Below are 21,198 nucleotides of genomic sequence, written 5' to 3'. Positions count from 1 at the left end.
AACGGCCACAATCCGGTTTTCTCCCTGTGCACAACCGCATCGCGACACCATGGGGTTATAAAAAGGAGAGATCACTCTGGGAAAGACAGCATAAAGCATGACGAGGGAAGATCATCTCTTCATAGAAAATTTTATATTGCTTACGACTTACTGTCTGTGAACATAAAACAGTTTAACCAGCCGACCCTAAATCACAGTGACAGCTTTACACTACCCACAAACCTTTGCTCGCGCTCATCCAGCTCCGTCCTACCTACCTCCCCTCCCCGTTTGCTTTTTTCCAAGTGCTTGCTCCCCCCTCTTCTCCGGGAGAGCAGCACACGCGCGTGCACATGCACGCAGAGAAGCAGCCGAGGCGCAGCGGGCACCGAGAGGGGCCCAGGGCTGGAGGCCGGGAGAGACGAGCTGCGTTCCCAGCCTCGCGGTTCATCGAGACCCCGGGCAAGCCACTTCCCCATTGCTGTCACCCCTCCTGCCCCAGTCCCCCCACCTGCTCAGCCCCGGTGCTCTTTGCAACGGCGTCTTGGCACAGGGTGGCTGTGCAGCCCTGGCACGCACAGCCCGGTGCGACCTGTTTTATCCGCCACCTCTAATCCCTGATGACAGCAGCCGGTGCGGGAGCGGGATGCAGCGGGATGCTTCGCCTCCCTCCCATGCCGGAGCAGGGCAGTGGCTGCCCCCATCCCCAGGAACAGCAGAGCCTCCCCCGGGGCCGCCGAGGTCCCACTCGTCCTCATCTCTCCCTGGGGACGATCGAGGAGCAAAACGTACCTTTGTGCAAGGGTGAGGGCTGGCAGAGCGAGGCTGCCAGCAGCACCCGAGCGCTCGGGGGGGCACAGCCGAGGCCCCTCCAGCAGGATGCGGTCGGCTCCGATAGCCAGGAGCTGCCTGACCCCGGAGCAGCCCCGGCACGGACCCAGCACCTCGCCCCCTTCCCGGGGGGACCTCGGCCCCCTCGAAGCTGCTGCTGGAGCCCTCCCTGGGAAAGGCCCTGCGCTTGCCCGGGCCGGGGTTCGGCGGCCACTAACGAGCTGAGACACACACGGTTAGCCGCCACATTTACCATTTTTCCCTACTTAAAATAAATCCCAGGCTTTCCTCTTCCAAGTCTGCTGAGCTGATGCTACATGGGAAACTGTGAAATGCTCCGTGACGGCATGTTCCCCGTTGCTCTTAATCCGCTTCTAATTAAGATCACGTGTGACGCATGCCTGAGCTAAGTGGCCATAAAATGCTATTGTTGCAACTTGATAGCAAACAAATGAAAGAAAATTACAGCAAAATCCAAGATTAAGGATAACTGGTTCACAAAATACAGTGCTTAAAAATAACATGAGGCATTTTGGGAAAAAATCACCACCCCCAGCGGCATCCTCTGTATGCGGCACAGCTCAGCCGCTGCCTCCCCGGCTCTGCCGGCAACACGTCCCAGCAGCGCCCGGCACAAGGCACAGCCCTGCCCGACTGCTGCTGCTCCCCTTGATGCCCCCATTGCCACAGCCCCACTGTGACTCCACGTCCGCAGCACCCACACGCGGTCCCACAGGGCACAAACCAACCCCCCGGCAGGCTCAGCCAAGGGCCAGAGCCCCGGGCACCCCAAGCTGTGACTTCAGGCGATGGCTTCCCCAAAGCCCATCCCGAGCAGCTCATCCCAGCCCATCCCTGGCATCAGTAGCTCCTGCAGCGGAGCGAGCTGGATGCGTGGGAATGCTGCGTTGACTGCTGCGCCCGCTCAGGGCTCAAAGGACTAAACCCCCCCTTCATCCCAGCCGCCAGAAACCATCGCAGCCTTTTGAGGAGGGCGATTTTAAGAGAAAGAAAGGGGGGGAAAAGCACGTTATCAGCGGAGGAATCAGCTGCGCGGCCGAGCACAGGACCAAGCGTTCGGATCAAAGCGCTCTGCTCCCCCCGCGATGCCCCATCCTCGGCAGATGGATACGGCCTGCGCCCTCCCCCTGAGAAGTGCCCTGTGAAGGTCAGAGCCATTTCACATTCAGGAGACAATTTGGGGGCTGGCACGGGACCAGGAGTCAGTCTCTAATATTTGTGTGCAACCGGCAGTGGCTGCCGAGGACTCCCCTTCAAAATGACCCCGTCCCTCCCACCATCCGTTCCCCCACCCCGACGTGCACCCTCCTCACCCTCTGCAGCAACACCGCTCGCCCTCTCGGACACGGGTCCAGCTCCCTTGAGACCCCCCCACTTTCCCCTCAATGCCTTGAGAAACCACACCTTGCTCCGCTCCCCTCCCAAATGCCCCCGTGGTCCCCGACCCCCCCCCCCACCAGGCTGCCAGCCCACCCAAAAATTATACTTGATGTATATTATCTCAGTTTGTTATCTTTTGGCTCGGTCCCTTCATTTTAAAGGCAGAACCGTACCGCAGATGCAGCAGGAGCAGCCGCCCCGGCCCCCCAAGCCCCCACCTCCTCCTCGCTCTGATCATCACACAACAGCCTGTGCCGGGCTGCGCTTGCAGAAGCAAAGCCCAGTAGCTTCTCTGCATCATTTTTTGGCCGAGAGTTTAAATTTTAAGGATCTTTTTAGAACAAATGTGTTGGGAAAAAAACAATCCCTGAAGCCTCTGGCCAGAAATCAGGGTGCAGAGTGGAGGGGCAGTGCCCTGATGGGGAAGGCACCACATCAAGAAAATCCTTCTAGCAAAAGCTAACCGCTAATCAATTTATTTTTCATTTGAAGTTACCGACTCAGAGATTAATTACGATACAGTTATTAATCCACAATAAGCTGAATAGCTGGGCTTTTCAGAGGGAGCGCAAGTTAACGGGGTATTTTCAGAGGATTTAAAGAGGGAGCAGTTTTCTGCAGATTAATAGGCTGGCACAAGGCTGATGTGCCGAGAGGAGGGTTTGGGCTCCCACGGTGCCTCTCACACAGAGCCCACGGGCCCTCTTCCCCCACGTGAAATGGCTTTTTCGGTATAGCGGAACAGAGATTTTTCTGCCAATTCCCAGTGATGGGGGTAGATCTCGCCCCATCTCACCCCTCCACAGCTGGGCTGGGGCAGGGCTGCTGTTCCCCCCCAGCTCGGCGCACCCCGGGCTCGCTGCCGCCGGGAGCCTCGAGGGACGTCCCCGCGCCCCAATGGGGAAGGGAGAAGCTGGGGAATAAGCAGAGGAAGGAAAATGTACAATTACACAACTGCACTTCTTCAAATGACACCTGATCACAGCAAACATCTTTAAGACGTGAAAAACATTAAATTTCCCCCCGCTGAGATTCCAGGTTATTAAAATCTGATCTGAAAAGCTATTTTTAATCATCTTTGCTCGCAGCTGAAGGGAGCAGCCGAGGCCAACCGAGCAGGGGGACTCCGTACGCTTGTCCTTCGCTCAATTTACAGAAGCTTAAAATATTAACCCCGCTACCGTTCGGCCACGAGGTTATCGATCAACAGATGGGTAGATGGAGCGTATGTCACAGATGAATATTAAAGACACTTTAACACACAGGGCGGGCATGGATCTGCTGTTAGGGAGTTCAGGAGAGCCTGATGCGCTGCATCTATGTCCCCGGGAGGTATGGGCTCAGCTCCCAGCTGGGGTCAAGGGGGAACGCTCCCTGACCCACACCCTGCGAGACCCACGCCTGCCCTTCCCCACTCGCCCGCCCTTCCTTTATGGTCCCAACTGCTCTTTTCCCCCCATATCTATAACTAACCCCATCAGCCACTGTTAGGCTCAGGGGCGCGCTCGGCTGTGCCGGGCGAGGGAACGCAGCTCCCGGGCCAGCTGGACCCTTTGCTTTCCCCATCAAATTTCTCCAAAAAGTCCCAAAAGCAGGAAAGCAGCAAACCACTGCAGGAATTAAAGAGGAAGCCAGAAGAGCCAAATTTCTCCCCTGCAGCATCGATGGTGCAGCCCCTGGCAGGCTGCTGAGGCTGGTCACGGATGGGGCTCACGGCGGGGCTGGCATGGCACGGCCGGAGGAGCCAGGCACCTTCCCCTGGGCCTGCCCCGGCTTCGAGGACGTCCTGGCCCTGGCCCAGCCGGCAACACGGCCGTTGCACCCCGATTAGTCCCCAGTTAGACTCCAGTCCTGCACGTTTGCATAGTGTTGAAATCAACACATTGGACTTTATTGCAGACAAAGCACCACTGAGCATCGCCCTGTTTGTTAAAGACAATTAAAGGATTCCACGCTTAACATGAAATCGAAAAAAATCATTTTGGCATTTTCTTGGTAATTAACAGCTGAAGAGCTCCAACAGCAGAGAGCAGCAGGGGGAAACACTCCCTGCAGCTGATCTCCGAGATGCCGGAGCACTCAGAGCAAGATCACACAGCGGCCACGCACTGTTGGGACTCCGCACAGTCAGACCTGCTAGCTCCCCTCCCTCCGCAGCTCTCCATGCCATGGCACTGCTTTCCCAGGCGATGTTCCGGGTGGTTTTCGGGACTTGCCTACCAGCGGGGTTATCCCAGTCCAGCAGAGAGCATCACCATGAACCAGTACTCCTCGGCCAGCGCAACATACTGCAGAGACCCTCCCTTTGCTGCTGAGAACAGCTCGCCCAGGCCAGCGACAGCCTGGGTGATGCCCAGGGACGCCAGGCTTCGTTCATCGGTGCAGCACCCCGGGACCCTGCCAGGGTCTCCTGCGGTTTAACACAACAGTCCGGCATTTTCGTCTGGATAAACCAGCCTTTGTGCACCACGACCTGCAGCCCCAGGTCTGCACCGTAGTTTGCGACGGAGGAGCCATTCGAGGGGAGCAGGTCCCCCCCAGCACCCAGAAGCAGCTCTGCCTGCTGCCAAAATCGGGGGGTTCAGCTGGGACACAAGATAACTCCCACCAGCAGCTGCCAGCCCCCGGAGCGGCACAGGCTCCCGTGCGGTCCCCAGGTCCCCTCCCGGGGTCCCATTCCCTCCGCTGCAGACCAGCGATGCCAAAGCTGTCACACCGATTTCTCTGCTCATCTCAAACCTTTCTGCTCTGCAAATGTGCACAGACAGACATTTCAGCGGCTAATTGGGTAAACCGGGATCTTTCCCTTTGCAAGGGGCCATCATTTCCCTGCAGTGCTGCCGCGCGGGTGGGGACGGCACCGGGCAGCCCTGGCAAGGGTCTGGGTATGTAACGCCGCGGGGGCGCATGGAGCAGAGGAAGAGCTTGCGACACGGATTGGCACCGGGGCACAGCTGGCTCCGGGGGTTTTGGCCCAACCCTGCCCACCCAGCCTCGGCACTGGGTTTGGGGGAGCAGCCCACCAGCCCCCAGGGCCAGGAAAGGCGGTTGGAGGTGGGCTTGGTGTTGCATGGACCCTCCTGGCACGAGGGACGTCTGGGCAGGGTGTCCTTCCTACCGCCCCCAGCCAAGGGGGCTACGAGCTGCTGTCAGCTCAGATCTGCCCGGGAAGCCGGGAGTCTCCTGCCACAAAGGAGAGCGCTCTCCCCGCCGCGTTTCAGCGAGATGCGAGCTGACAGGGCCCGGGGACGCCAGCTCCAGCAGTGGAGGAGCATGAGCTGCTCTTTACATCCCATGACTTTTTTGGGACACTGGTGGAAGGGCCTTTTTCGGGAGCAGTGGACAGCAAGGGAGTGAATTCCTGAAATGCTCCAGCACAGCCCATCCTGTGATGGGCAGCCCCCAGGATCATCCAGGAGGAAAAAGGGAAGGCAGCAAACCCTTGTCCCCTGCCCTCACCAGCAGTTTGCACCAGCACAAAAGCCACGCTGGAGACTGTCCCCGCAGCCACCGCTCCCTGTTTTGTGGGAGGCACAGCTCCTTCTGCTTGTTCGGCACCAGAACGGGGGTGTCCGACTCCTGGTTGCAGGAGCACGAGGACACCAAGAGCAAACTCAGCTCACTTGGGCATCCTTGAAAATCACAGGCAGTAATTAAATCACTCTTGACCCAGTTGGATTTGAACTGGCATCTGCAACATGAAAACATCTTTCATCTGTGGACATCCCGTATCTAATTGCTGCTGCACTGCAATTCAACACGAGACAACAGAAATCTGTTATTTGCCTTGCAAGAAAATGCCTAACGAACAATAATTTGTTTTTAAGTTGGGGGTCTTTTTGGCGTAGAGCTAATAAATTGTAATGATACTGATTATCGCATCTGTTTGCCAGCTAAGCTCCTCCACAGCTTTGCTCTGCGAAATGCAAGCAATTACAGCCTTTACAGAAATAACTGATCAGAGAAGCCAGAGGGGAAAGGGGGAAGATCGAGCAGCATCTGTGAACGCTGCCTTTGATGTAGCTGTAGATGTCAGTGCAAGACAGAGATTCCAGCGCAGAGGGCTGTCCCATCTTTGTCTTACTCAATTATTTCATTTAACCCATTGTATTTAAAAAGCACCCCCTCTCCTCCCAAGGCTCCCCCAGTGCTGACGCGTTGTTAGAGACCCACGTTAGCCTGCCCTCTCCGTGGGTTGTGCTGCGCCGAGGCCATCGCCGGAGCAGCAGCTTGGCTGGGACCTGCCCGAGCAAGGGCTGGGCGCACGACTGGGATGACTGCTCCCGTGACTGCAGGCACATGCGTTTTCTCAGCACCCAAAGGTGCTGGTTCAGCTGGTGAAGGGCTCCAAGAGGAGTGTGATGGGGCAGGGCAGGGCTTGCCCGCACCGGGCTTAGCCCAAGCAACCATCACCTCTGCCCAGCCCTGCCTGCACCCTCCTGCCCACACGCTGCAGCCCAGGTAGGAGCACCAAGAGCTTTTCCAGTGCTTGTCCTTAGCTCACTTGGGCAAGGCAGAAAGGGCTGGTCCCCTCTTCTCAGCAGCAGCAGATGGTTGGGTTTGGGGGGGGGGGGGGGGGGGGGATCAGCCCCTCTCCCAGCACAGCGCACGCGGGGCTGGGTGGCACCGAGCACCCGCAGTGCCAGCAGCATGCTTGGCGACCAGCACGGAGGGGACACTGGCATCACGTCAGCCGGTTCCCAGCCCTTATTTGTCATTCACAGCCACGGGCCCTCCCGTGCTCACGCCTCAGGAGGCTGGGAAAGGTTGCCAGTGACAAAGCTGGAAATGACATTTTTGAACAAAAGTCGGGGGGAGAAGGTCGGCTTTGGACGAGCTGAACGGGCTGTGGCGGGAGCAGCGCCCTGCATGGGCACCTCTTCTCCACCACCGTGGCAGGGGTAGTGAGGGGAGCAGATGCCGTCTGCAATTTCCCCACATAAGCAAATCACAGCCCTGCACAAGCAGAAGCCAACTTCACCTTGAACACCAGAGCAAAGCGTGCGCGAGGCTGACAGCACAGCAAAGCCCCGAGGGCTGCGACTGTCTGCTGGAGCCCTGGACGCTGGCAGAGGTCAGGGACGATGCAGAAGTACAAAGAGCATACTTGCATGCTCAGAGATTCTTTGGCTCAGTAGGAAATGCATCCCTGGACAGCCTCCCATCAAGCCACAACCAGGTCCAGGGGGACAATCTGGAAGCTGCAGGCTGGAATTTATGAGCCCTGTTCCCATTAAAATAGCGGGCAATATTTCCATCTGTCAGTAAATGGTGATAAACAGGGCAGCTCCTTTGCATATCCCAGACCTTGCTCAAACAAAACCACCACCAGGGAGGGCAGGATTTGGCATGCAGATGACCATTGCCATGCTAGGAATTTACGGCTCCAGCCTGCCCAGTCTTTAGCAAGAGCAGGTATTTATACAGGCTGTTCCCCAGGGGTCTGCCAAGGCCAGGGGACCACAGCCAGGGCCCTGGCACCGACCGCAGCACCCGGCTGCCCACCCTCTTGCTTTGCTAGGGATGAGCATCCTCCTGACCCGGCTGTAAGCCAGGTCCTGTCAGCACTTTCCTGCCTTTGAGGAAATTCAGTGTTCAGCAGGATGGAAAGTGCTGGAGTTCACACCCAGGACCCTCCCCAACGCAGACATGCCAGAAGCCACCAGTGAGCACATCAGTGAAGGCACCAGCACCGAGCACAGCCACCCCATACCCGGACAGCACTGCACGTCGTGCATGAGTGAGACGCTGCCATGACCACCCGTCCCACCAAATGGGGCTGGGGGGGTCACCAGACACAGCGGGTTTTACCACTCTGCAACACGCTGCTGCTTCACTGTTTGCAAAAGCATCGCACATTTGTTTGCCAACACTTCAGATGTTATTAAACAAACATTTCATGACAAAACTGGGACTGGACTCCAACCCCTCACTGCTCTTCAGCAGAGCAGCTCCTTGGGGGACAGCACGCCGAGGGTTGCAGAAGGGCAGCCGGGGCGCAGGGTGCCTGGGAGCGAGGGACCAGCACCGAACACGCCGTTTTACAGGATTCCAGCACATTCCTGCCCTTTCCCCATCCCCTCAACTTCTCATCACCCTCATGCCAGATAAAGGCACCAATTAGCTACAAAGTGCTTCAGAGACCTCAGCTCATTAATCCAATTTGTAATTAGTCTGTAAGGAAAGGAGGGTAGTTACCAAGTCAGATGCTCCCTGCAGCTTGAAGGGGGCTGCACCCAGACCCCCCATGACCGCTGCTCCCCGCGGAGCGGCCGCAGGGTGCGCAGCCAACAACACCCTCCTTGACCAGCAGCGGGGTCCCAGGGGAGTGCTGGCCCCGGCCCCAGGCTCGGGAGGGCGGGCTGCGGGCACTGCCCTGGGCACAGGTGACTGCACCAGCCCCAGGAAGGACACATTCCCTTGGTTTGCTGCTTAATACCACACAAAGCCTCGCAGCCGAAAGGCTCAGGCAGAGCTGGGCAATGGTTGTTGCAGGGTGATGTTCGCGGGCAGGTTTCCCTGCTTTTATGCAGGAGAAACTCCGCAGCAGTCGGCTGTATGGGCCCAGGTCAGGGAAACACCGACAGACGGCACAGAGGGCAAACCAGTCCTCGCCCTCGCACGAGCTCCTGCCCGGCGGCGCAGCACTCACCGTGTGCCAGCATCCCTGCCGCGGCTGATGGGCGAGGGGCCGGGACCACCCCTCCACCCACACAGCCCCTGGGGCAAGCACTAGCCCTTCTTGTACGCTCAGAAAGTGCCCCCAGAGAACTAACGAGGGGCTTAGAGGAGACTGCCCTCACCGGGGGGACATTTGGGGGAAAAACAGGCAGGAAGCCAGAGACTTGGTTAGTCGAGCTCAGCACGATGGGGATCACCTCGCTGCTCTTCAGCTGTCAAGCCATCGGAGGACATATTCCTTCCTCGCGCTGCAGCCTGACAACTAGTTAATATGCAGCTCTGCACCTCCCGGAATTGCTAACAACACCGAGTGGACGTCAAGCCTGCCTAGAGGGACGATGCTGGACTGCTCTCTTGCCAGCCGTAACACAACAGAGGTGTTTTATAATAATTAGGTGATAAACAGGAACTCCACCATCCAAAAAGAAAAGCCATCCCCAACTCGCAGCAGCCTCAGACCGCTGCAGCCCCAGCGTTGCATCGCATGGACGACCAGCGAGTAAACCAGGCCATCGAGCATCTCACCCCCGGGAGCTCAGATACAGGTGCTTCGGGGCACCCCACAAAAGACACCCTTGCCTCCTAATGCTGCAACGCTCGAGGTCCCGTGCACTCGGCCAATCACCTAAACACTTGGTGAAACAAAACCACGGACCTTAAAACATCCTGCGAAGGACAAGCACGGAGCTGTCTTGGCTGCCACTTCTGCTGAGCGGCTTTGTGATAAACATCAGTCTCTAAATGGAAAACAAACCCTGCCCTTGTTGCAATGCTGGTGCTTTCCTTCTCACTGGAACAGATCGGCCCTGTTAAACACAGCGCCCCAGACAGCTCAGCTTGTCTGCTTTGTTGTAGGGCCCATCAAGTGTCGGTGTCGCAGCAAACGATATCCCAGTGCTCGCTGGGAGCCCAGTGAGCCAACAGCCGAGAGCAGCTCCCCTTGCGCGAGGGACTTAGGCCAGCGACCTCCCCTGCGCAACACGCGCCGGAGCCCTCCCCGGGCAGCAGGAAGGAAGCAAGATCCCCCACCACAAGCCAGCACAACAAGACAATTTGCCAAGGACGTTACACGTCGAAGGGCCCGTGGGATCCAAGGCAGCTGCACGCTGCCAGACCATCTGAGCACAGGGCACAGCAGGTTAGCAGGGATTGCCAGTGCAGAGCACCCCAACAGAAACACAGGTGAAGTTTCAGAAGATCGTAGTTTCCAAGAAAACCTCCAACTGTATTTGAAAATGTCCCTTGAGAGCTTTTGAGTGGTCCACGCTTAACACTCTGCACCAAAAATCTAAGCAGCATTTTGAGTCAACAGCAGTCAAACTCAGCACAGTTACAGGAGACACGCACAGCAGGAGGGACAGGGTCAGGATGGCACCTGGAAAGCAGGTAGCCAGTAACCCAGAAGCCGACAGCCACTCCACCCTTGGATGTGCTCATCCCATCTGCACAAGTCATCTATGGAAAACCAAGAAGATGCTCATGAAGACAGAGTACCAGCAACCGCACTTGCACATAGAGAGGACCCACACATGTCCATCCGTCCGGCTTTCAGGCCCCAACACCACTTGAACCGGCAGCGACAGAGGGGTGGGGAAGCCCCTGGAGTTCAGGCAGACCAGCAAGCGACAGACGCCAAGGACACAACACAGCCTTCCCGAACATCCCACGAATCCAGCGCTCCAAGGCCAGCGGAGCAGCTGTCCCAGAGCAAGGGCAGCCGTTGGGCAACCTCGGCCTGATGGACGGGCTCCTACCTTGGGCTGCCGGCATCTTCCCCTTGTTGAGCTGCTTGAGGCGCTTCTGGTGGGACTTGCCGTTGTAGTGGATCTGCGCCTGCGCGGCCGAGTTGAGCTGGATGTTGCAGACCTCACAGAGCGTGAACGACTGGTGCTTCTTCTCCCGCTTCATGCGCTGCTCGGGCTGGCTCGGCAGGCAGCTGGCCGCCTCCACCAGCCGCACCCCGTTCTCGGGGTTGTGGGACGGGCTCAGGGGTCTCTTCATGCCTGCGGGAGGAAGGACAGACCCGCCGTGAGGACAGAGGGACCAGAACAGGGGGCCAGGTGAGGCAGGAAAACCCAGCACAGGTCCCACGCCTGCGGGGTGCCCAGGCTGCCTGGATCTGGGGGAAATCCCGGAGCAAGGGCAACAGCATTTGCATCTCTGCAAGGAGTTGCATTAGGCAAGACGACACAAGCAGCAGCATTCCTAGGAGGTTAGTGCTGGAGCACGAAATAACCCACTTCTTCCAAGTTTCTAGCACCAGACGACACTCCTCATGTCAGTTAAAGTCTTTCTGTTCACTCCTGGGCAGCACCATAGGTTGGCCCAAGGCAGAGCTGGGATGGCAACCAACTCTCTGCAGGCAAGAAATTCAGCTGGAAGGACTTGTGTGCTGCTCTGGTGTCCCGCAGCCCGTCCCCACGGCGGCAGGAGGAGGACTGGCACCGGCACCTCGAGCCATGAGCGCTCTCGCCCACGTTAAGCAGGCGCCTGTCCTGAACGCAGGGCTCTGCGGGACCAACTCGCATTGGGAGCTCAAGTCCCAGACCCACACAGGGACACCACACGGAAGAGCTGCCCACGGAGGGGTTGGGGTCAGCCGGGGACAGCCCTCCTGCAGCCTTCATCTCGCAGACACAGTGTCCCCACCGCCCAGCTCCAGAGGAGCGACCCCAGACCGGGAGCTGTGGGGACATCCAGAACTGAGCCTCGGAGAGGCGCGAAGGTCACACGAGCCCTGCGATCCAATTACCACCTTGGAGCTGGCAGCTGCCGGTGACAAATACACACAGGCGCGCTGTGCCGAGAGACCCTCAGGGGCCAAGAGCGGGGGACCGGGATGTCTGTGGGTGGTCAGACAGGCCCCAAAGGTGCTCTGCAGAGATGCCCCTGGCTTCCTCGGAAAGGGCTGCGCAGACACTGCTCCGGGGTTCATTTGCGCACACCTCAGGCATTCAGGACCAGACCAGAGGCTTTGGTTTATGCAACGGGCAGCCTGAAACACCACGGCCGTTCCCGCCTGACTTGGTACAGCACCATGCCGGAAAAGCTCACCCGGCAGCCCCAGCCTGCCGCTCCGGATGGTGGGAGGCCCTGAGCATCCCCGCGGACACGGCTTGCGTTTCCCAGGGCTGCACCCACTGCGAGCTCGGCCCTCCCTGCCCGCGTTCGCTGCAGGCGACGGGCCGAGCTCCCGCAGGCTCCTCTCCGGGACAAGTCCAGTCATTTCTCCCCAAAGACGACCCGTTGCCACCGGAGCACCCCAAGAAGCACCCCCAGTTCCCCAGCAGCCCCTTGGGGCTCAGCAGCGAGCCCGGGCAGCGCCGGGAGCACGGCGTGGGTAGGTTCGCTGGGGGCTGCCCACCCACCCAGCACGCGTGGGCAGCGCCCGGAGCCACACACAGGTCTTGGTGCGCTAAAAGCAGACGGGCACAGCTCGGCACCCGGGCCCTGGGGGGACCCGGGCCCTGGGGGGGCTCCGGGCGCTGCAGCCCCGGCCGCGGCCCCGCGGTGGCGCCCACGCTCCGCGCCGGTCCCCGCGCGTGGGTCCCCGCGGCAGACGGGAGCGGCCCCGAAGAGCCCGGGAGGGAACCGCCCTGCGGGGACAGGGACCCCCCGCCGCGGTGCGCGGGTGCGCTCCCCCCCGGGCAGCGAACGCCGCGGTCCTCGGCGGGTTTGGGCATTTTCAAGGCGCCAGAGCCGTCTTGCTCTTTCCAGCCCCCTGGAGAGGACAACCAGCGTCTCCCCGAATAGTCACGTTTAGCAAAAAAGGGACGGAGGGTTTTTCCACGAGCTGTTAATCGAGCCGGCGAAAGCCGGGACCTGCAGGGATGGAGGGCGGCCCAGGCTGCCCCCGACCCCGCTCGGCTCGCAAGCGGAGCCAGCCCAGTGCCACCCCGCACCCAGCGCAGCACTTGCCACCATCTCCTGAAGGAATTCACGTCATTTTTGCTCAGGGAGGGCATCCGCATGTGGGGATGGGCCAGGACCTGCGCAACGTGCTCCAGCCTTGCAGGCAGCTGTGCATCAGGCAGAAGGTTGCACCAACCGCCAATGGTCCCTTCCAGCCTGAATTACTCCATGATCAGCCAAAAACATTAGCAATAAGATACTTAAACTCCTGCTTCACCAGTTAAAATACTAAGCAGCATAACTAAAAGGAGCTTTACATTAAAAACATGTACATCTACACTTTGGCAGAAGGATGTAGGAGCCTGAAGTTCAGATGCAGCCCTCGGGTACCTGTTAACCCTGGACTCTGTCTAGAGACCTCACGATTCTTCCTGAAGCTCCAGCTTCACCTTTCAGTGAGAACAAAAGAAAATGCATAGCCCTTGTGCTTAAGACAAGTGAAAAAAAGCACTGCCCAGCCCTGAAAGGCTCAAAACCCCCCTAAATTTTACTTACAGAAAACCAGCTGATGTTTTTCAAATGAAACCTCCCAGACTCGGCGTGCTCGGGGCTGGCACAGCGGCAGGACAGAGCTGCCCCGCACCGAGAGCGAAGATCTGGGCAGCAGAGCTGCCCCGACCATCTGAACCACATCATTTGTGGTCATTCCCAAAAACTCGCAGCAATCGATGCCTGATCGCACTCGGATGGGCTGGGAGCCCCACGGGACCCCAGGGAGAGGGCCTTTACCAGAATAACCATTAGCGGAGCAGCCGGAAAGCAGATCTGGGAGATGATCAGCATCAGGAATGTGAAACGGGGCCTCGGGGACACGGCGGGCACGCAGAGCGCTGGTGGGGATGCACCAGCGGAGGCAGGTCCCCGAGTGCCCTTGGCATCCTCCCCTTCCCCGGGTATTTTTAATGCAATTACATCCCGGGACGCAGAGCTAAAATTGGAACATTATGTGGACAAAGCATCCCAAAAGTCTCCCTCATCTTAAAAAAAGGAACTGCTGTTGCTTTGATTAGACAGCAGCTCCCTGTCCCAGCTCTCGTTGCAGTGTTTGAAAGGTCTGTCCTAATTACATGCACACTTGTCTCATTCACTTAATTTCTGCTGTGCCTGTTCTGCTTCTCAGGTGTCATGACCATAAATTTGGTGATTCATGGCTGGGACAGGTCACTGCATATGTGAGGATCTGTGTCTCCTTGACTGACAGCTACTTTGGGGCACATTTCACCTTTTCAGCAAAGCACGAAGGAGCTTGGGGGGGGTGTGGGTGCTATTCAGCACCCCACACCTCAATATGGGCCCCCTACCTGGGCTGAGGTCCCCACAAGGTCTTCTCCATGGCCAGCCCAGCCCTCACCCTGTCTCCAACACGGATTTTGTACTCATGGTGCCCACACTAGGGAAGGAGGGGAAACTGAGGCACGGTGAAGGTTAAGTGACACCCCCCCCAGCCCCAAGGTGACTCAGGGGCTCTGAGCCAAACCCAGCACCAAGCACAGGGTCGCTGCATCCCAACCCCACCGCCCTATCCCACCCCAGGGCCAATGAAGCCAAGCCTTTGTCTTCTCCATGGAAGACCATGAGCAACCTTCTCTTTTGGGCGGTCTTCCCAAGGGGCACGGGGCTCCACTGGGACGGGAGGGTGAATCGCCACTCACGCACCTCTGCCGAGGTTTCACCTGGCTCATCAGCACCCGTGACACCTCCCCGGGCCCGCGATGCCTCCCCACTATCTGTGCTTTTTGCTGCCCTTTGCTCGGAGCCACCAAGGGCTGTGCCGGCCCCGCAGGCAAAAGGCTCCTGCCGAGTGCAAAATGCTCACTGACAGATGTCCAAATCTCTCTGAAATAAAAGAAGGTCAGAGCGGCTTGGGTGTCACCGCAGCAGGGAGCGCTGTGTCAAAGCGCCCGTCCTCCCGCCACTGCCACCCGTCACGGCAAGCCCCCGGCCCGACCCCACCAGACACTGGTCCTCACCCCGGGTCCCCAAGCCCCAGACATCCCCCCAACACACAGCCCCAGCCCAGGACTGCAGCACTTCCATCTCCCAGTCCAAGGGAGCTTTTCCCCTCTAGTCCTTGCTGATTTTATTGTTTGCAATCACTTAGAATAACAAATTGATTTGGGATTGCCATCCCCTTGTCCCCCATCACTCCCAGCAGTCAGACTTGGTCTCCCCAGCCTGAGCAGCGCAGCAGACTGTCGGGCAGGCGGGTCTGCACAGCAAGTTCATCGTTTTAAGGTCAGTTTTATACTCTTGTACAGCAGCCCATAACCTCAGGTCTCTCCCTCTGTCTCTTTTTTTAAGAACACCATAAACATGTTGCAAAAGGCTGTAAAGCGCTGACAAACGTTAGAGAGAATTTAAAATCCAGGCATTCAATATCTGAAATAAGAAGCACTCTGGTTTATAGAGGGTGCACGACGGCAGAACTCGCCTCCTTTCTGAGAGCATCCGTGTGGGTAGAAGGGAAGTGGCGGAGCGAGGCTCTGCCAGGTGAGGATGCACCGCTTCACCTGCTCCAAGACCTTTGCAGCCGCTGCTCTGTTCCCCAGCCGCCCCAGTTCAGTCCCCCACGGACCACGCTTCCCCACCAACAGCAGCTTCTCCTCCCAGGAGCCAGGCCAGATGCATTTGCACCAGGGGCCCAGGCAGCGGGACTCTGTCGCAACGCTGGCACTGGCTCCAGGTACGCCGCATCCTTGGGCTCCGGTGTAACCGTGGAGCTGATGCCACAGCCCAAATTAATTCCCGCCCCTGGAGAACCCCAGCTGGTCGCCTGATCAGCCGGGGCCTGGCCTCACCCTGTCCTTGGCATGCAGACAGCAGCGAGATCCCATTTCCCAAGACCCTTGGGGCCCCCAGGCTCCCTTTGTGGAACCGGGCTTGCCCTGCCCTGTGGTCCCCTCCACAGGGGACATCCCCGTGGCTGCTCTGTGCACTCAGTGGACGAGTTTTTGAAGCAGCCCCATGCTGGGACATCCTTTACTTCTGCTGCTAAACATGAACCAAACTCTTCAGAAACTACAACTTCCTGCGCGGGCTGAAGAGAGCGCGGCTCCGCGCAGATGCGCGCCTGCAGCCCACGCACCCTGCGAGCACGGGGACGCAGCATCCCTCACCTCTGCAGCCGGGGAGGGTCAAGTCTCAGTGAGCCCCTGGGCCGTGCAGGTGGACCCAACAGTCCCCTGTGCCACAGCTGGCCACCTTCTGCCGCGGCTCTGCCAGGAGCTTGCTGGCGACAGCGGCCCCCGACGCCGGCAGGGAGGAGCGAGAGGGATTAGCGAGGGCGACGCCAGCAGACATCTGCAGCGTGCTGACACATTTACGCACCCTCAGCCTGCAAAGGAGGAGCTCAGGGCACGGGACAGAATTCTTGCAGCCGCCCATCCTCCGTGCTGGGGCCCCCCACAACGCCAAACGGCTGCTTTTTAGCCGGGGGAATAGGCACCCAGAAAAGCAGCTGCCTGGGCACGAGCTAAGTCACAGGGTAGGGTTCTGGCCAAGCTATGAAATCCTGATGAGAAAGCGGGTTTGATGCATGTTGGGTCCTTTCCCCCAATACTGATACTCCGGGTAACCTGAGGACAGGCGCAGCAAGGCCGTCCCGGGGCGCAGGGAGCGCGGTTAAACACAACCCGGCCAGAGGTTTCCGTGCTAACGCAGCCCAAGCATCTGCCCAGGGTCGTTCTCCCAGTCCGACCCCGTCAGGGACCCCCGGCTCCCTCCTGCCGTCGGCACTGATTTGTCCCCCACGTGTCTTTTATTGGGCCTGAACACAACGGACCCAACCTGCGGGGCCAGAACCTCCACCCAAGTAAAACTGCCTTCACCACGGAGCTGAAGTGGCATCAAAATGGATAACCTGAAGATCAGTCCCATTCAGCAATGTGGAACCAGTGAAATGACCGCCTGAACCTAAAGTTTGGATGAACTTGCTAAGAGAGCAAGAAATCTAAAAAAAGAAAATCTGGTTTGAGTTCACATGTTTCTGTAACACTGAATCTGCTTTTCCTTACCCCTGGTTGAGTGCACGCAATAGTAAATAAAAGCAACGGAAGTGTAAGAATTAGTATGAAAGTCGTCACCGACAGCTGTCACAAAATTCACTTAAACCCCTCGAGCAACCACCTTATTTGCAGTGGCCCTGTTTGCATTTGCAAGGATCCACAGGAAAGCCAGAAAATACCACAAACCCTCACCCGAGCACGACTGAAATCACTGCATCTCATTGCTGGCTCAGTTTGCGCTTTTCTACTGAAAATTGTCGTTAGAGATGATAGCGTGTCGCCATTAAAATTGGCTTGAATGCACAAATTAGCCAATAGTTACTCCATGCTCAGAGGTATAAATCTCAGCAGAGGGGCAGTGTGAGTCTTGGAGCAGCTCCGTGATCCCGTCACTGCCGCGCACAGAGGCCAGGCAGGTATTTGCACCAGGGACCCCCGGCTGCAGCTGCTCTCCAGAGCCCCCGGGGAGCCCCAGACCCCCCCAGGGTGCCGAGGAGCCCGGCTGGGGGGAGGCAGCCGCACTGTCCTACCTTGGTGCAGACCCCTCACCCCTGGCACAGGCGATTTCCAGCCCACCCACCCATTTGGGTTCAGGACAAAGTGACACTGAAGAGGCAGCGCCTGGTGCCCCCAGCCCAGCACGAGGAGGCTCCTACCTGGTCGCTGACAACGGGAGCGCTGAGCCCTGCCCTTCGCAGCCGCCGAGCCGGCTCCTGCCCGTGTGCCGTGGCCGTCAGGGCACCGCAGATGCCCCTACGCCCGGAGAGTTTCTGACACTTGTCTCATATTTCAAGGAGCACTTCAAATGCGGTTCGATCGCCACTAAATCAGCCCTCATCAGCAGCCTCCAGACAAGAGCCGGGGTGAGTACGAGCTGGGTGCCTGCAGCTCAGCAAGTTTCCAAAAAGCCGCGAGCGTCACGCGGGGGAGCAGGCGTCAGCTGGCTGGAGGCTGCACTGGAGGAGCTACCTTGAGCCAAGAGCGGGCAAATGCACCCGACATCAGCTCTGCTGGTGAACGGGGAGATGGGGGAGCTTCCTGGGCTGCCTCTAAGGTCAGACCCAGAAAATTCCCTGTGCGGCTCCATAAAGAGGTACCGGCTGCTTGTAGAGGGATGCGAAGGCAACCAGCCTTGGCTGCAGCAAGCGCATGGGTGCTCTGGCCCCTGGGACGGAGGTGGCCCGGGAGACCTGCTACGGCATCAAGAGATGCTCTGATGTCCTGGACTAAGCTGAGCAGACACGGGCAGACCACAGATTTTGGAGGGCCCTGGCCATCAGTTTCAGCATTTCGTAACGTGGCATCAAACCAGCCCCCTTCTGCACCCCCCCAGCCCCAACATATGCTCCACTCATGCCAGAGCAAGGCACGTTTTAGGATCAGTGCATAAACCCTCCATTGCAGAGCAGGGATTAGCATGAGCCAGCCCTCCCAAACAGCTCAGGGCTGCATGGTGGCTCCAGGCTCAGGGACTAAGGCACACAGGGGACTCAGACCATCCTCAGACCGCGGGTCTGAGCCCCCCCAAATGCCCAGGCTGGCTCTTACCCTCAGATACTCCCCAGGGTTCCCCCCCAGCCCCACTCCCACGTGCTGAAGGGCAACGGGACATCCTGCAGCACCCTGAGCATGCAGAGGGCATTGCACGGGCTGTGCCTGTCCTCTCGTTTGCACATCAGAGGTCATTAACACTGCAGGGCTGCACGTCCCCTGAATCAGCAGATCTGAGCCCTGCTCCCAGACAGCGAGGACAGCTAAAACCCAAACTGAAGGAGACGCCGTGGAAGGAACAACACTGCTTTTCTGCAGCGGTGCAGAGAACGTGCCTGTCTGCCCCAGGAACAAACACCTGGGAAGTGCCCCTCAGCTCCCATCCGAGGGTCCCGCAATCCCCCGGCTTCTAACGCCACGTCGGTAACCAGTTGATGAATCCGCTTCAACAGGGACCAAACGGGCAGAGCGTGGGGTAATGAGAGAGAAAACGTGGTGGTGGCAGGGGAGGCAGGGCAGCCAGGCTGGCTCTTTTTAGAATGATAAATGAGACGGTGCTGGGTCTGGCGAGCACTGTCCGGGGCACACGCCGCGGCCAGGTCCCAGTCCCCCTGGGATGGGTGAGGGTGGGATGGGTGGGCTCCCGGCAGCAACCCACCCGCTCCCGCACCAGTGGACAAAAAAGCAAACCAAACACAGGCAGGGAGTCTGACATTTTGTCCCCAAGGGTTCAGCTGTAAATGTTAACACAGCGTAAGGGAGCAGCGGGAGAGGAAAGATTGAGGCACCAGCAATTCATCATCCCGACCAGCTGCTGTTCCCCCTGGCTGCTCCGCATGCTGCCGGCTGAGGAACGCCTGGCACTGGGCTTGCAAGATCACAAAATCCTTCAGGTTTCTTGTGATCAGCACAAAGATTGGGTAGAGCCACCTACTACAAACCGGTGGCGAGCTGAGGCTGCGCCTGCCCTTGGTGCAGCCGCCCGGCGCCGAGTCCTCTCCCCGCACTGCCCCGCCAAGCCCTCGCACGATGCCAGAATTCCAGGAGGGCACAAAGCTCCCAGAGGATGCAGGCGGGCAGAGCACCAGGGCTGAGCTGGCTGCCTGCAGGCATCATCCAGGGCAGGGAGGAGCCGGCAAGGTGGGGATCCGAAGTGTCACGGCAGGAGAGGAATAAAACAGGTGGCTTAGCCGAGCTTTGGGGAGAAAGTAGGGATGTCACCCTGGCACACCGTTAATTGTGGGGTGGCTGCCAGAGGAGCGCTGCCTGGCCGAAGGGATCTGGCAGATGACAGCTCTGGCTGCTCCCCCGCCTCCGTGCCGCTCGCCTCTTAAAATAGACCCGGAGAGCGCAACCCGATGCAGCCACGGGGCAAGTCTTGGCCGAGCTGCTCCTCACTGGCTCTTCCTAGTCGCTACAAACAGGGGTTTTGGTGTTTTTTTTTTTTCCAAATCCACCAAAATCAAATCCAGACACCACTTGTGAGATGGCAACGTCTCCTGTGGGCACAGGGCTGGCTCCCACCACCCCAACAGAGCCCCGATCTTCGTGGCAACTCGCACGGACCCATAAACAAGGAGGTGATGCTGCACGTGGTATAGCTTCGCTGGTATCGGAGGTCCCCGAATGCACCATCCCTCCTGTGCTGCTCGAGGTAACCCCTGTCCCGATCCTGACCCCCACTGGTCTCCTCACTGAACTTCCTGCAACTATTTTCTCTTGGAAAATAAAATACCAAGAAACACCTTATGCCACGGGGCAGGGTCGGAGCCCCGGCAGTGCCTCATGCCCCCCTCGCTGAAACTGCCACAAGCAAGTTCCTGGAGGAGATGATTTACCATGCATGCAGGACTCGGAACGAGATTATCGCATTAAACATTAGAAGTCGCAATTCAGAGAGCACCAGCCAGCGCTGCTCCCTCTGTGGAGCCAAACTAAATTTCCTTACAGCTAGGTTTGTGCCAGAGGCACGTAAGGAGGGAAAGCAAAGCTTGGAGTCCTCGCCAGGCAAGCACCGCTCAAACATTTTGTTCCCAGGTGAGAAAAAACCACTTCCCCGGGGCTGGCATCCCAGCCGGCCGGCCCAGGCAGGATGCGGCCGCAGCCTGGCGCCCGCCAGGCTCCAGCTCTGCCGGCCCAGCCCACGCGCGGGCGCCGTGCCCGAGGCAGCTCCGCCATTGCCACGCAGCGTGGTCCTAACCCCCCCGGCACCCGATACCAGGCGAGGGGCTGCCAGCTCCCAGCGAGCCGCCGCCCCCACCGTGGGCACCGAAGGCTGCGCCAGCAGCGGCCGCCACCGCAGGCACGAAGCCACGAGCGGTGCGGTGGTGGCAGTCGCGTTCCCCACCCGCGCGTGCCCCGGGAGAGCAGAGGTGGGGGACACCCACCGCAACAACTTACGGTGACAAGCCGGGGTCCCAGCACCGACCCGCAGCGACAGTGGGCAGGGTTTTCCCTGCCGGCTCCCCTCACTCCCACATCTAGGTCAGGAACTTTTTGGGGCAGAAACTGGCTTTTAAGCGTGTTTGTGGATAGCCGCTGGCTAACGCAGGAGACCTCCAATTTAAGTCGGAGCTCTTGCAGGCTACTGTATTACAACCTAAATTAAATATTTCATCGCGCTAAGCAAGTGACATTTGAAATCCAGTCATCGCAGGGGTATCAAATAAAGATATTTGCAACGAGATCTGTTTAAAGCCATGTAGCGCCTTGGATCAGTCCATCAAAACAAGCCCCGTGCTTTATTAAAATAAAAGTTACCAAACACCCGATCTCCTGGAGGAGGCTCCGGAGCCCACGCGGTGGAGCTCAGCAGTTTGGGGGAGCTGTAAATAAGCCGAGCCCCACCGACCCACGAGCCTGCCATTAAAGCGTAGCTTTGAAAGCTATTTTCATTAAC

The 21,198-nt window shown here is 58.6% G+C and overlaps 1 protein-coding gene across 1 annotated transcript in view; it reads right to left on the bottom strand.

Annotated features, from left to right (window-relative positions):
- Positions 1 to 21,198, bottom strand: part of ZNF385C (zinc finger protein 385C) — an 89,339-nt gene that overhangs the window by 41,070 nt on the left and 27,071 nt on the right. The window contains exon 4 of the mRNA XM_059830151.1: positions 10,647 to 10,895. Coding sequence (XP_059686134.1) covers positions 10,647 to 10,895 — 249 coding nt within the window. The remainder of the gene's footprint in view (positions 1 to 10,646; positions 10,896 to 21,198) is intronic.

Source organism: Gavia stellata, chromosome 28, assembly GCF_030936135.1.
Source record: "Gavia stellata isolate bGavSte3 chromosome 28, bGavSte3.hap2, whole genome shotgun sequence".
NCBI classification, from domain to species: Eukaryota; Metazoa; Chordata; class Aves; order Gaviiformes; family Gaviidae; genus Gavia; species Gavia stellata.
The sequence above is the reverse complement of the archived record's forward strand: the minus strand, read 5'-3'. Positions and strand labels throughout refer to the sequence as shown.